This window comes from Pelophylax lessonae, assembly GCF_965119305.1.
Source record: "Pelophylax lessonae genome assembly, chromosome: 3".
Lineage (NCBI taxonomy): Eukaryota > Metazoa > Chordata > Amphibia > Anura > Ranidae > Pelophylax > Pelophylax lessonae.
In genome coordinates, this window is record NC_138770.1 from 53,318,408 (window position 1) to 53,333,059 (window position 14,652).

General features: G+C 44.0%; 1 protein-coding gene across 6 annotated transcripts in view; it reads right to left on the reverse strand.

Annotated features, from left to right (window-relative positions):
• The window catches only part of HMBOX1 (homeobox containing 1), a 121,919-nt gene that overhangs the window by 4,079 nt on the left and 103,188 nt on the right, over positions 1–14,652 (reverse strand). For all 6 annotated transcript variants that reach the window (XM_082248976.1, XM_082248975.1, XM_082248974.1 and 3 more), the window contains exons 6-7: positions 12,517–12,599; positions 4,022–4,117 (exon numbers count right to left, since the gene is read on the reverse strand). In XM_082248976.1, coding sequence (XP_082105102.1) covers positions 4,022–4,117; positions 12,517–12,599 — 179 coding nt within the window. The remainder of the gene's footprint in view (positions 1–4,021; positions 4,118–12,516; positions 12,600–14,652) is intronic.

Genomic DNA, 14,652 nt, shown 5'->3' on the forward strand with positions numbered 1-14,652 from the left:
CTAGCTATACTTCTGTTGGCAATCCAGAATGCTGAGCGAGCAGCCCGACATGTCCTTAGCAACCAATGATGTCATCAGTTGGCAGGCTGCAGGCGGGCAGCCCACACAGCATTCTGAATTGCTGACAGAAGTATGGATAGCGACAGAGAGGAAGAGAGAGTTGGGAGGAGGTGAGGGCTATGCACCCCCTCTCTGTATACTGGAGTTACCAAAGAGCATGTCTTTTTGTCTTTTTACCGCGGCACCCCGGTTGAGAAACGCTGGACTAGACACTCATTTGTACCCTTAGACCATTTTCAAATTCTAATAAAAATGATTGAAACAGAAACATGGACTGAACTCTGCACACAAAAGTGCAAACGATTGAATCTTCATGAACATGGCATGTTAGGCTGCAATTTCAGGTGACCAAGGCCATAAAAAACAAAACTCCCTTTGCCATTTACTATCAATGCAGGAGAAACAAGGGACTGTGCACTATTACAGGCAATTAAGAACCTGAATGGACCTGTTCAAAAAGGAAATTCAAAATATCTAATAAAAAAAAAAGTAAATTACCCCTTTAACTGAACAAAAAACTCACAATTTCACTAGCTTCCAAACAGACAGTAGACAAAATGCCAAATCTGCTAAATTATGCTAATCTGTGGCTAAATTCGTTACTGGCTTCACTAATGAGAATTCTGACGCATACGTATTGTCTAATTACATATGCGCACAAGAACATGTATACCCTATATTCCGATGACTGCAGCATACAACAAGGAATGCATGCATGTGCTACACATCCCTTTAATATCCGCGCTACAGATTTATCCCCCTCAGCTATCGGTCTCTTTGAGCTAGCGTTAAGCTCTTGTTGGCCATCACCAGCAATTAAAATCCTTGTCATCTGTCTCTAGCAAACATGAAGCGATATTGGACCGTCTCTGAAGGCCATGGCAACAATATAGTAAAATATCAGTATGTCAAGTGGAGGTCTATTTAAGGATCCCAGGTGGTGTTCAAAAATTAGCCACAAGGGCATCTTAAAATGAGACGAGTCATTTGCTACCTGTGGCGCACAAGTGATGCTTGAAGCTGAGAGCGTTGCTTGCATTTCATCAAGATGCCTATTGCCAGGCTGTATTAAATCCCATTTAACGATGCAGGTTGAGGAGTGTGTGTGATGGCAATATCTAATAGCAACGATTCAGGGTCAAGCACAGGTCACTGCAAGATCAGCTCAGAGTGTAAATCTGGATGTTATCCAAAAGCCTAAACCACGGGTGGAAAGGTCTTGGATGTGCAAAGTACAGGAACGGACATGTCTTTTCCTATGTTGCTGGCTTTGAAAACTACAACTCTGCAAAGACTACGTAAAAAGGAAATGTATACTAAATAAACAGGCCGACAACGCTGGGTTCCTTCCAAACATGGGGGGGGGGGGGGGGGGGGTTAACCTTCTTGTTACTATCACACATAGCGTTAGGGACTAAACTTTATGCAGGCAAGTTATGATAGCATTGCATGATTTAACATTTTAAAATGTCAACATAATACATCGATCAGCCATAACATTATGACCACCCACCTATAATTTAGAAGGGTCCTCTTTTGCCAACAAAACACCCTTGACCTGCCGAGTGATGGACACCACTATACCTCAATGTGTGCTATGGTATCTGGCACCAAGCTATTAATAGGAAATCACTGCCTCTGCCAACTTGCTTTCTTACCATAGTGCATCTTGGTGCACCAATCTAACCAATCTTGAACCATTCGTGTAGTGTGGCAGGGCACATTATCCTGCTGAAAGAGGTCATTGCCATCAGGAGTACCATTTCTATAAAAGGGAAATTTCAGTGCCATCAGCAACAATGTTTAGGTAAGTGGTTTGTGTCAAGAAACATCCACATATTCAGCGCCGGTTCACATAGGAGCGACGCTACTTTCAGGGGCGACCTCCGAGATCGCGGTGCGAGCAGCGCGCCGCGACCTCGGAGCGGCCGCCACGGACTTCATAACATTGAAGTCTATGGCGGTCGCCTCCTGGTCGCCCCAAAGAAGCTCCGGACCCTTTTTCTAGGTCGGAGCGACTTGTGTCGCTCCTATTAGAACGGGTCCGCAGCTTTCCTATGGGCGGCGACCTGTGAGGCGACCAGGTAGCCTCACAGGTCGCCCTAGTGTGAACCGGGGCTAAATATGCAATTGTAAATACGGTAAATAAATAAATACAATGAATATGTGAAAAATCCGACCCCAGATGATGTCTTATGAGACCAAACACTTCGGGTCAGCTACAGGTGTTGCCTTTACTTTGTCCAGGATTCTATATGTTACTTATAAGCACTTTTTATTATTGAATACTGTAAGTGTTCCTGTTTTTAAAATAAATGGTTCCTTTAATGGTACACACTATGTGAGCTTTTTGTTTCATCGAGCCTATGTGGAGGACATCCCGGTTGTGATCCCAAGAGGAAATCCATTGATTTTTATACACGGGTGAGATGTGTTTGGAGGCTATTCTTGAGTACTGAAGGCATTCCAGATACAGTGACAACCATCCATCTTTATATACGTAAGTGACCTAAAGAGTGTAAGCTCTATTGGGTCCTATTTTTCTGGTAAGCCCCCCTCCCTATCTTACATATCGGTGGTGGTCACATACACCAGAGACAACATCATTTAACCTAAGGAGATTCTGCACTTTGTACTTTGGTGGACTTTTCTACAGAGATCTTTTTACTAATTTTCCTTGAACTGGATGATCTTTCATTTATTTCATTCATTTAATTTTTTATTGGCATCATGCACTTTAATGATCATGAATATGGTTTATAATGCACTTTAACATTCGTTACATTTTTTTGCACAAATTATTGCATATTTTCACTTAGTGACTTTAATGTCCTGATTATTTTTCACATATTCATTGCATTTATTTATTTATTTACAATTGCATATTTAATACCAGCTCTGCATTATCTTTATTATTGGTCGTTACGAATTGTCTTTCATTTTTTGCTGGCTGCAGGTCACTATGGTTAGCGCAGTAAATCTTTTATACACCAAGTAACATCCACATGAATGACAGGATCCAAGGTTTCCCAGTAGAACATTGCCCAAAGCCTCACACTGCCTCTGCCGACTTGCCTTCTTCCCATACTGCATCCTGGTGCCATTGCACACACACCTAGCTATCCACATAATGAAACGTGATTCATCAGACCAGGCCACCTTCTTCCATTGCTCTGTGAAACAGTTCTCTTGCTCATGTACCCATCGTAGGCAATTTTGACTGTGGACACGATTCAGTATGGGCAACCCTAACTGGTCTGCAGCTACACAGCCCCGTACACAACAAACTGTGATGGGCTGTGTGTTCTAACACCTCTCTTTTAGAACCACCATTCATTTTTTTCTTAGCAACTTAAAATACAGTAGCTCTTCTATTGGTTAAGACTAAACGGTCCAAATTTCGCTTCCCCACTGCATCAATGAGCCCTGGCAGCCCCTGACCCTGTTGCCAATTCCCCTTTCTTGGACCACTTTTGGTCAGTTCTGACCACTGCAGACCTGGAACATCCCAAAAAAAGCTGCAGTTTATAAGTTGCTCTGACCCAGTTGTCTAACCATTGCAATTTGGCCCTTGTCAAAGTCGCTCCAATCTTTACAGTTACCAAGTTTCTCAGCTTTCAACACATCAACTTCAAGGGAAAAAAAACATGTCTGTTTGCTGCCTAATATATTCCAAACACTTTGAGGTGCCATTGGTAATGAGATAACCAAATGTTTTTAACTTTACCTGTCACCTGTCAGCAGGCATAATGTTATGGCTGTTTGGTGTACATATCTGAATTACATGGAGCTGGTGGCTTCAGCTCTGCCTTAAAGAGTGACATTTTTTGGGCTGGATGCACTATGTGGGCCTTGGTGACATTTAACTAAGCTTTTGTCTTCAAGAGGGAAGAATAATACAGATAGGTGTGTGAATGGCCTTATAATGGATGATCAGTATGGCTGTGCTCTGGTACATTACCAATATTAGCTCTTCTTTTGATCTCCTTCCGCCTGTTGGCAAACCAATTGTATACTTTCAAGGAGGTAACTCGCTCCAGATCCGAAAGTTTCTTGCCTGCAATGAGAAAAGTGAGCTTAGTGGAGGGAAGAGAGAGGAACAAATGGCTGAGTCTTAGATGTTACTGAAAGTCTATAGCTGTATCAAGTACCTGCAAGGTCAAAGGTTCTCTCCAGTGCTGTTTGCATGCCCATGGCACTGGAGAAAGCTGCGGTTTGCTGCCCATGTGTATTGCTATATCTATTTTAGTGATATTTATAACAAATATGAAATAACATTTTTAAGACCATGTATTCTTTTTAGAAGCTAGGCTTCCCCTATTCATATAGTTATGAACTTGTTGGACTAGTTCATGAGCCCAGGACAAGATGTGATTCTACAGGAAGTAGAAGGAAGGGAAAGAGGAATTTGACACTGCCATGTGCTGAGGACACACAGGAAGATTTTGTTCAGGAAGAGAAGGAGTAGTCTGGAGAGATCCAAAAAAGAAAGAAGACTCTATCAACATAATGCTTTTGGACTAGTGTACTTTCAAATCAGGTCTGGATGTTACTGTGGGTGGGTCTAAGGAGGTAGACTTTACTTGCAGTCTCAAAGTTTGGTTCACGCAGGGCTCGGAAGGAAGGCATGACTGGGCACATTGTATGCTAATTGCAATTAATTTAATTCAGTACACCATCCGCCCCAGTCTCAAGGACCATAGAAGGGAGTCTGAATGACTTTGCTCTACTGCTCTGGACAGGAAGTGGCTTTGGGACACTTACTTTTGCACAACTGGAAGTAAGGCATAGTGTAGGAGGAGGAAGTAATACTCATTCTACAAATATGGACAGGTTGGTGACATAGGATGAAAATGAACCCCAGTGCAGATTTTAGAAGGTGAAAAGTGTAATAATGGGAGGTGGAATACAGGTATATGCCTTTCAGCTACATGACCTTAATCATAGACATGGAATCCCAAGGAACACAACATAGATTGCCAGGTGAAAACAGAGTGAAATAAAAGCCTAAAAATGAAAAGGAATGCAACCGCCACATGTAATGATAGGTAAGCTGCATTACATTGCATTTCATTTTCCCGCTTTAAAAAAGCATTCCTACTTTTAGTTACAAAGTTGGAGTTCTGCTTTAAAGCCAAAACAATCTCAGGTTATTATTTGAACAAAAAAGAAAATGAGGATGCTATTTAAACAAATACAAACAATTTTTCAAACACCTGTAAGCCTTTAAATGCAAAGTATTGTCTGTTAACCTTGAAAAAGTGTAATCACAGTGAAGATGCCACAGAAACGTCTACTTGCACCTTGCACAGGTCCCTGCCAGCAGCATCTTGGCATCGGGCTGAATTTAAGCTGGTTGGCTTCCTACCAAGAGCTTTAATAGGAGAATGAATTATGGTTCCGACATAAATTATGTAGATCGTTGTGATTTTACATAACGTTTCAAGGTCCTTGCTGAATAATATGAAACTATGACAAACAAAACATCGTTTTTGCATGGTTTGTGGAGTGTAAACCTGGTGGTGGGGCAAAAAGCATCTCCATGGGTCATTTGCGGAAATCCCTACTGGCTCCATTCCAGATTGGATTCAGTAATCAACGATTTTGCTGCTCCTGTTTCACTATCAAATGGAAACTCTACTCAAAGTATGTGTGGGTTTATCAGGGCAGGCTTGTCATGGTGTGCATACCCTTTCAGAAAGATCTCCAGGGTCTAGGTGCCATAGGAATGGACCATGGCCCTGGACCTGCATAGTATCATGAAGCCAAGGTAAGTGTCGAATGCAGGATCCAACGCCAAAAGCAGAACACAGTGCCTGACGCAAACACTGCAAGCCAGCCCTGTGACTGGGATGTCTGGGTACGGTTCCCAAGGTGTGCTCGAGGGTCACCGATCTGGAAACTGGTAATGTGCCACAAAGGCAGCAAGCAGTCAGATCTTGAAAGAAGTGGTAATTGAAGGAAGTAATTAAATCTGGTGAAAAAATAGTAGGCAATTCTCCAAACGATAAGGCATTCATTACCTAAAAACACTAGCAAAAATAAAGGGAGCCTCCAAAGTTGGCAGGGCTATATACGTACACGTAGGGGCAGACTGTATGAAGCTTTGGCCAGTGTCCAATTACCTGAAGGTAGCGGCATGAAACCCATAGTTTATGAATCGATTACTGTGACCTGTACAATAAACATTTTATTTTAGGCTGTAAAAATCTACTCACAAATAGAACACATTTATTACTCTTTTGTTTAGCTTTCCCTCCACTGTTGAGATGTTGCCTTTACGTAAAGTTGGAGACTTTATGATATTTGTGAGCCATGAGGTGGAGTGATGGGGAAAATGTGATTTTTGGCTTACCATAAAATCCATTTCTCTGATGTTCATTGATGGACATAGCTCCTGATATTCTTAAATATTGGGTTATACTGCCCCCTTCAGGAGTAGGACACTTGGCAGAAAAAAAAAGTCTGGTTACGCCCATGGGCAGTCCCAGGGGGTATACGCCCTCTCTCTGCTATAGGCACTCAGTTTAGTTACAAGCAGTGTCAGGAGAATTAAAACTCCACAGAGGGGTGGTTGCGGTGTCCGTCAATGAACATCAGAGAAATAGAGTTAACGGTAAGTCAAAAATACAATTTTTCGTTCATTGGCAGACACAGCTGCTGATATTCTTAACAATTGGGACATCCCAAAGCAGTGTTAAACATGAGGGGTGGGAACAGTAAAAAAGAAATTCCTAAGGCTAAACTATAGCAAACCTGGTAAACAGGAGCTCAACCAAACCAACTAGAGGCCATCTGAAAAAACACAATACCCCCTCAAAAAGGATCAGGTCCTTCTAAACAGCAGCCTGCAAAAAAAGAAGCACCTGCAGACGCCCACACATCCACTTTGTAGACCTTTGTGAAAGTGTGCACCAACAACCAGGTGGCCGCCTTGCAAACCTGCGTCACTGACACCTGATGACGGAAAGCCCAGGAGGCATTAAGCGCCCTAGTAGAGTGCGCCTTGACAGGGAAAGGAGGAACCTGACCCCTGATAGAATAGGCCTGAATCATCATCTGTTTAAACCATCTGGAAATGGTCGCAGAGGAAGCGGACAACCCTTTAAGAGGTCCATCCTTGAGCTCAAAAAGAGAGTTTGATTCCTGAAAGGCTCGGTAGCTGCCAGATACACCCTAATTAGCCGGACCACATCCAAGGTATGCAAGGCAATTTCCTTTGAATGTTTAGGCCTGGGACACAGGGAAAGCAACACAATGTCTTCATTCAGATGAAAAACAGAGACAACCTTTGGAAGAAACAACGGACAGGGGCGAAGAAACGCCTTATTCCTGTGAATCACCAGATAAGGTGGACAGGATAACACTGCCAGTTCCAACACTCTGCGTGCAGAGGTGTGATAGCCACCAAAAAGGCCACCTTCTGGGACAGTGTAAGGGGGGGAATCGCCTGAAGATTCTCAAAGGGAGGCTTCTGGAGAACTGAAAGCACCAAACTGAGATCCCAAAGTGGCAACCGAGCCCGCACTGGAGGAACCAATGTCAGACACCCTGAAGAAAGGTACCCACCAGGGAGTGTATAGCCAAAGGTCTTTGGAAGAAGACCGCCAAAGCCAACACCTGGCACTTGATGGTACCCAGCCGAGCCAACGAGAAGGAGCCGAGCCACCGAGAAAGAGCGAGGATGAATCCCATGAGACTCACACCACGCAATGTACGTCTTCCGAGTGCGATGGTAGATCTTCCTAGAAGTAGATTTCCTAGCTTTCAACAGGGTAGGAATCACAGACTCAGATAAACCCCTATGCTTCAGCACCTGGCGTTCAACAGCCAAGCCGTAAAAGCCAGCGACTGTAAAGCAGGATGGAAGATCAGTCCTTACGACAGCAGATCCTCCCTGAGAGGAAGCTTCCAAGGAACGTCCGCGACCAGTCACACCAGATCGACGTATCAGCCTGGCAAGGCCAGTCCAGAGCCACTAAGATGACCGGAATCCATTCTGCCTCGACCCTGCGGAGAAGTCTTGGCAGAAGCTTGAGAGGAGGGAAGGCGTAAATCAGACAATACTGAGCCCACGGGGCCACCAGCGCATCTCTGGCGTCCAGAGGATCCCTTGACCAAGCCACAAACCTCTGCACCTTTCTGTTGACTTGAGACCCCAACAGATCCCACTTGGTCAGAGTTTGCGACACCAGGGCAATGGTGAATACCGGCCTCATTGCCGAACCAGCCAGAGTGTACATCTTGTGGGCCACAGCCTCTGCCTTCCTATCAGCCAGATCCTTAAAGGCCGGGGACTCTTCAACCGGAATCATGGTTGCCTTGTTTAATCTGGAAACAGGAGGGTCTACCACCAGTGGAACAGTTCACTTAAGAAGGGACTCCTCATAGGGGTAACGCCTAGTAAAGCACTTCGGGATCCCACGGGGATGCTTTGGTCGTCCGCACTCTTTAGCAACAATTCTGTGAAAATAGGCAGGGAAAGGAAACACCTTTGCCGCTTTGGATGGCTTGTGAGTGCCAAAGGGAACCTGCGCCTCCGTCGCAGCTGCATCCTCAATCTTAAAGGTCTCACGCACAGATATGATCAGTGAGTCCACCAGCGCCTTTTGGTGCGTGGTTGCAGACAGGGAGGAATCATCCTCACTATCAGAGGATACCAGCCGCGAGGTTGCAGACCCAGCAGGGTGACCCAAGTCGGGGGCGGCCGAATCAGATTCAGGATCCGATGAGACAGATGAGGCAAGGGAAGGTGGGGGCTGCTTTTTGCCAGCCCATCACCTGAAAGCCACCTCCACCCCAGACACAAAGAACTCGCTGCCCAGACTGGGTTGACCACTGGATCTAGATTATAAAGCCCCTCGCCCAGTCCGGCAGTTGATTGTAGATCTCACAGGAAAAATCCAGGAGAAAAATATTCTATCAAAAAAAATTTGCTAGGACCAAAGATCGCAGCAGGGAACTAGGTCCTTACTCCTGACTTTGCCTATTGCAAAGAAAGTTTACCCCCATGGACTTCTCATGGGCATAGCCAGACTTTTTTTTCTGCCTAGTGTCATACTCCTGTACGGTGCAGTATAACCCAATGGTAAAGAATATCAGGAGCTTTGTCCGTCATTGAACGAAAGAGAAATTTAATATTTGTTTTGTATTATTGCGACGGGAGTCACTTCTTGGGTTGGTGGCCCGAGGAATCCACCTTACCTTAGAGAGGTTGGGAAATCAATGTCTCAGCTCCCCAGGTCCCTCTTATGTTTAAGTCACCCTGTGTCTATTAGGGGCACACGATGAATGAGAAAATGGACAACTACTTAATGGACACTGAGAATATGGCTTGGATTACTTCAAATGGGACAGTAATATTTATCCATAATATCCCTGAAGAAATCCATGTTACATTAATTCCACTGTATCAGAATAATGGAACATTGTATGAGCTCTACCACAGAGCCTGTTGTAGACCATTGCCATGCCGTCTGATATTCCTGATTAATGAAAGCATTGTTTAGATGTGGAGGCCATGGCTCATTTGTAATTGGAACACCTACTGTCTTTGCTAGCAAACCCTTGTAGGATGGGTTTATACTTGTATTAATGTGTCCTTTCTGTTCACTGTCGTAGAGGCCGAATAGTCTAGTCATTCAGGCTGGATTAAGTGCTGAGTTAATTAGCATGTTAATTAAACCACGGTCAGCTATTAGTTGCTAGTGGGGAAGCAGAATACTGTTTGTGTTGGTAGTTCCTAATAGGACATGGCAAGTGGTACAAAAGCTTGTAACTGTGGGGAATGAGCTGATGGAAGTGATAAAACATTAGCTGGAGGCATGATAGGCTTCCCTGAAGAGATGAGTTTTCAGGAATCACCTGAAGGCATCCAGAGAAGGAGATAGCAGGACAGATAGAGGTAGAGATTTCCAGAGGATGGGAGAGGCTCTAGAGAAATCCTGGAGACGAGCATGGGAGGAGAAAACAAGGGAGCTTGAGAGCAGGAGGTCCTGAGAGGATTTGAGAGAACTGTTTGGGTGATAATTGGAAACAGGATTGGTGATGTAGCTCGTGGCAGAGTTGTGAATGACTTTGTATGTTGTTGTTTTTAGTATTTTGAATTCAATTTGCTGGGCGTTCGGAAGGCAGTGTAGGGACTGGTGGAGAGGGGTAGCAGAGATTGAGAGGTTGGTAAGGTGGAGTCTGGCAGCGGTATTCATGATAGACTGAAGAGAGGATTAGAGGTAGGCCTATGAAGAGGGAGTTGCAATAGTCAAGGCGAGAGATGATAAAGGAGTGAAAGAGTAGCTTGGTGGTTTCATTCGTTAAAAAGGGGCGAATTTTAGAGATGTTTTGGAGGTGAAGTCTACAAGCTTTTAATGATGATTGGATTTGGGGCTGAAAGGACAGGTCAGAATCTAGGATTACACCTTGTACCCTGGCGTGAGGGGATTGATGGTTGCATTATTGACCTTGACGGAAAAGCCATAGAGGGGGGCACAGGCAGGAGGGAATATTATCAGCTCGAGTTTAGAGAGATTTAGTTAAGAGAGTGGTGTGAAATTCATGCTGATATGTCAGTAAGTTATTGTAAGATGGTATTGGAAGCCGTGGGAGGTTATCCTCCTGTACATCTGTAAACTTGAGCCCTGCACCTTTTTCTATACTGAATACACCTTCTCTGAAGACAGCAGTTGTAATCCTCGGTCTTTCAGAAGCTTACGCATAGCATTTCTCTCATTTCCCAAAAAATAGCTTACCAGAGAAGCACACTGTTCTATTTCATTGCGGCCTATATTTGAACTAAAAAAATGTACTTACGGGGGAAAAAATAAGACCTTACAACCTTGACCACTTGCCGACCGCTCACATGGAGCGTACTTCGGCAAAGAGGCTCGGTTCCGTCCAGCGACGTAGACCTACGTGGCTGGACTCCTCCCCTTGTGGGCGGCGCGCACTGTATTCAGACACAGTGGGAGTCGGGCCAGGGGAGGAGAGGCGGTGATCGCCGGGGATCGAGTGAGGAGATCTGCCCACTTGTGTAAACCAAGCGGGCGGATCTCCTATGTGACAGGCAGGGACAGATTACAGGATTCAGCATAGCTGAACCTGCGATCTGTGCCTGTGTTACACAGTCCCCTCCCCCCACACACGTCAGTAAGCACAAGGCATACATTAACCCCTTGATCACCAATAAAGTTAACCCCTTCCCTGCCAGTGTCATTATTACAGTAACAGTGCATATTTATAGCACTGATTACTGTAGTAATGTCACTGGTACCCCCAAAAGTGTCAAAAATGTAAGTTAGTGGTCCGATCTGTCCGCCGCAATGTCGCAGTCCCGCAAAAAAAATAAATAAATAAATAAATCGCAGATCGCCGCCATTACTAGTTAAAAATAAAAACAATAAAAATGACATAAATTTCCCGTAGTTAGTAGCTGCGATAACTTTTGCGCAAACCAATCAAAATACGCTTATTGTGATTTTTTTTTTTACCAAACATATGTAGCAGAAAACAAATTGGCCTAAAATGTGAGGAAATTTTGATTTTTACATTTTTTGGGGAATTTCATATGAAAAAAATGTGAAAAATATTGTTATTTTTTCACAATTGTCGCTCTTTTTTTGTTTATAGCGCAAAAAGTAAAAATCGTACAGGTGATCAAATACCACCAAAAGAAAGCTCTGTTTGTGGGGAAAAAAGGACATTTAAATTGGGTACAGCGTCGCACGTCCGTGCAATTGTCTGTTAAATAATGCAGTGCCAAATCGCAAAATATGGCCTGGTCAGGAATGGGGTAAAATCTTCCGGTCTTAAAGCGGTTAAAAATACGCTCATTGAGAATTTTTTTGTCAAAGATATGTAGCTAAATACATTTTGGCCTCAATATATGACAAAAATTGAATATATTGGATATTTTTTAACTGTCAAAGTAGAAAAATAGTTATTTTTTCAAAATTGTCGCATTTTTTTATCATTATCGCAAAAAATGAAAAGCGCAGAGGTGATCAAATACCACCAAAAGAAAGCTCTGTTTGTGGGAAAAAAAGGACGTAAATTTCGTTAGGGTACGGCGTTGCATGACCGCGCAATTGTCAGTTAAATTCGCGCAGTGCCAAGTTGCAAAAAGTGGCCTGGACGTAAAGCATGAAAATCCTCCGGTCCTAAAGTGGTTAAAACAAAATAACGGGATGTGCAAGTGCAATTATAAATGTTTCTGGGGTGACCGATTACGTAAACATGATTACTGAAATTGGAACTTACAGCCATATGTGAATACTCAATTATAAATCAGTAATGGCCATTTGTAAGATAAGTTATGTCTTGGCTATATTTATATATCAATTTAATAGCAACAAATAAAAATGGCTTTTTAAGCAATGTCTTAAGGATTCCAAAACTTCTGAACACGATAGAGAGAAAAATATGGACCGTAGAGATCAAACGATACAGACATGTCACACTCACCTGGTTTCTGTATAACTGCATTGCACGCATTGGCAATTTCCTCTCGCTTGGCCTCATCGGGATACTGGTTTTCATTAAAATAGCTGGAAAATTCAAGTGTTCATTGTTAGCGTTATAGTATTTACATGGGCAGAACAGCTATTGCTTCTTATGTTTATGTTTATCAATAAACACTAAAAAAGTCATCCACCGCTAGCAATGTCCCTAGTACAACTAAGGCACACGTTGATATGGACTATGCCTGCTTTAGTACAGCTTCTATGAATGGAGGAGGGGGCGGAAAGGGCAGGCATAGACTGCACTTCTGATGGGTGCATATGACAGGTCCCACAGCTCTATTAACCCCTGTTGCACCAGAAGACTAGGGCTGTGGGGGTAGGTAGGGATGAGAGGACTAAAGATTTCAACTAAAGCAGCACTCACAAGGGACTCATTGCATTGACTAAGTAAAGTCCCTTGTTATGATTTTTGACTAAACGTAGGCTTTTTTTTTTTTTAGGCATTTGTAGCAGGCCCAGTGTCCATAAATAGTTAAGAATAGTGATAAGAAATCCAATATCAAATTCTGACCATCACATTCAACGCAATTCTGACCACCACATTCTTCAGCCATGCAACCCGATCATCTGATACCAGGGGTCCCCAAACCTTTCCGTAAGAGGGACACTATGCATATTTTACAAATATCCACAGGCTTAAAAAATCATTTTATAAAAGAATGAACAACATTTTTCATCAGCATTACAAGATTCAGAACAAAAGAAAAGGTAAGCTTTAGTAAGAGCCCCCCTTACATCAGAGTCCCCACTTCCACCAGGGCCCCTATTAGAGTCCTCCTTATACCAGGGTCCCCATCAAAGTCCCCCTTATATCAGGGGCCCCATTAGAGTCTCCCTTATATCAGGGTCTATTAGAGTCTCCCTTATATCAGGGTCTCCATTAGAGTCTCCCTTATATCAGGGTCTCCATTAGAGTCCCTCTCAAACCAAGGTTCCTACATACAACAGGGTCCCCCTTCAGCATCCCCTCTTACATTAGGGTTCCATTTACATTAGGATCCCCATTAGAGCCCCCTCCCCCACATCAGGGTCCCCATCCGAGCTCTCAATATATCAGGTTCCTCATTTAACCCCCCCCCCCATTACTACTGTAATGCTTCCAAAATGGCAGAGCAGGGCTTTATAAAAGAAGTCCTGTCGTTCTGTGAATGCTGGGGCAAGCATGTCATAGGTTGCTAGAAAGTCGGTGGTCCAAGCAAACAATGACCAGGATGATGACAGTGCCTCAAGGGGGGCCTCTGCCAAGCTGAATGCTCAATTTGGGCACATTGACAATATGCAACTGACCCTAGTGGAGTTGCAGAAAAAAATCTTGCAATGGCCTGGTGATTGTAATTGGGAGACCTCTGCTCTAGGAAGCCTCTGGCAGTCAAGTGACCTTGGTAATGCACAGAAAATTTATTGGATGATCTTCCTGTGAGCAAGCTGCAACCTTCAGTAGAGAAAACAAGCTCCAAAGCAGAAGGAAGGAAATACTACAGGTTTGTCATTGTCACCATGTGGTGTGACACACAATAGATCCTGATACTCTAATGGCGCTTTTCCACTGCATGGAACCGAACGGTTCGGCTCACTTTTGTGATTTTCCACTGCTGGCACCGCATGGTACGGTGTAGGAACGGTTCGGTACGGTACGGCGGTGCTTTTCCACTGCATGGAACCGAACGCTTCGGCTCGCTTTTGTGATTTTCCACTGCTGGTACCGCATGGTACGGTGTAGGAACGGTTCGGTACGGTACGGCGGCGCTTTTCCACTGCATGGAACCGAACGGTACGGCTCTGAAAAACAGTACCACCTCGATTGTGGTTCCAAGAGGTACCATACCCGGTACCATATCCCACAATCCTTTTCATGCAGTCACTACTAGCCACTGATTGGTCAGAGAATCGTTGTTATCCCACCCACTTAACTTTAGTACTACTTTAGTGAAAAGGCAAACCATACCGTACCGTACCGAACCGTTCCAACACCGTACCATGCGGTATCAGCAGTGGAAAAGCAAGCAGGGCCGAGTAGAGCCAAGCCGGTACTTGAAGTGGAAAAGTGCCATAAAGACATGCTCCAGCTCCACTGTGA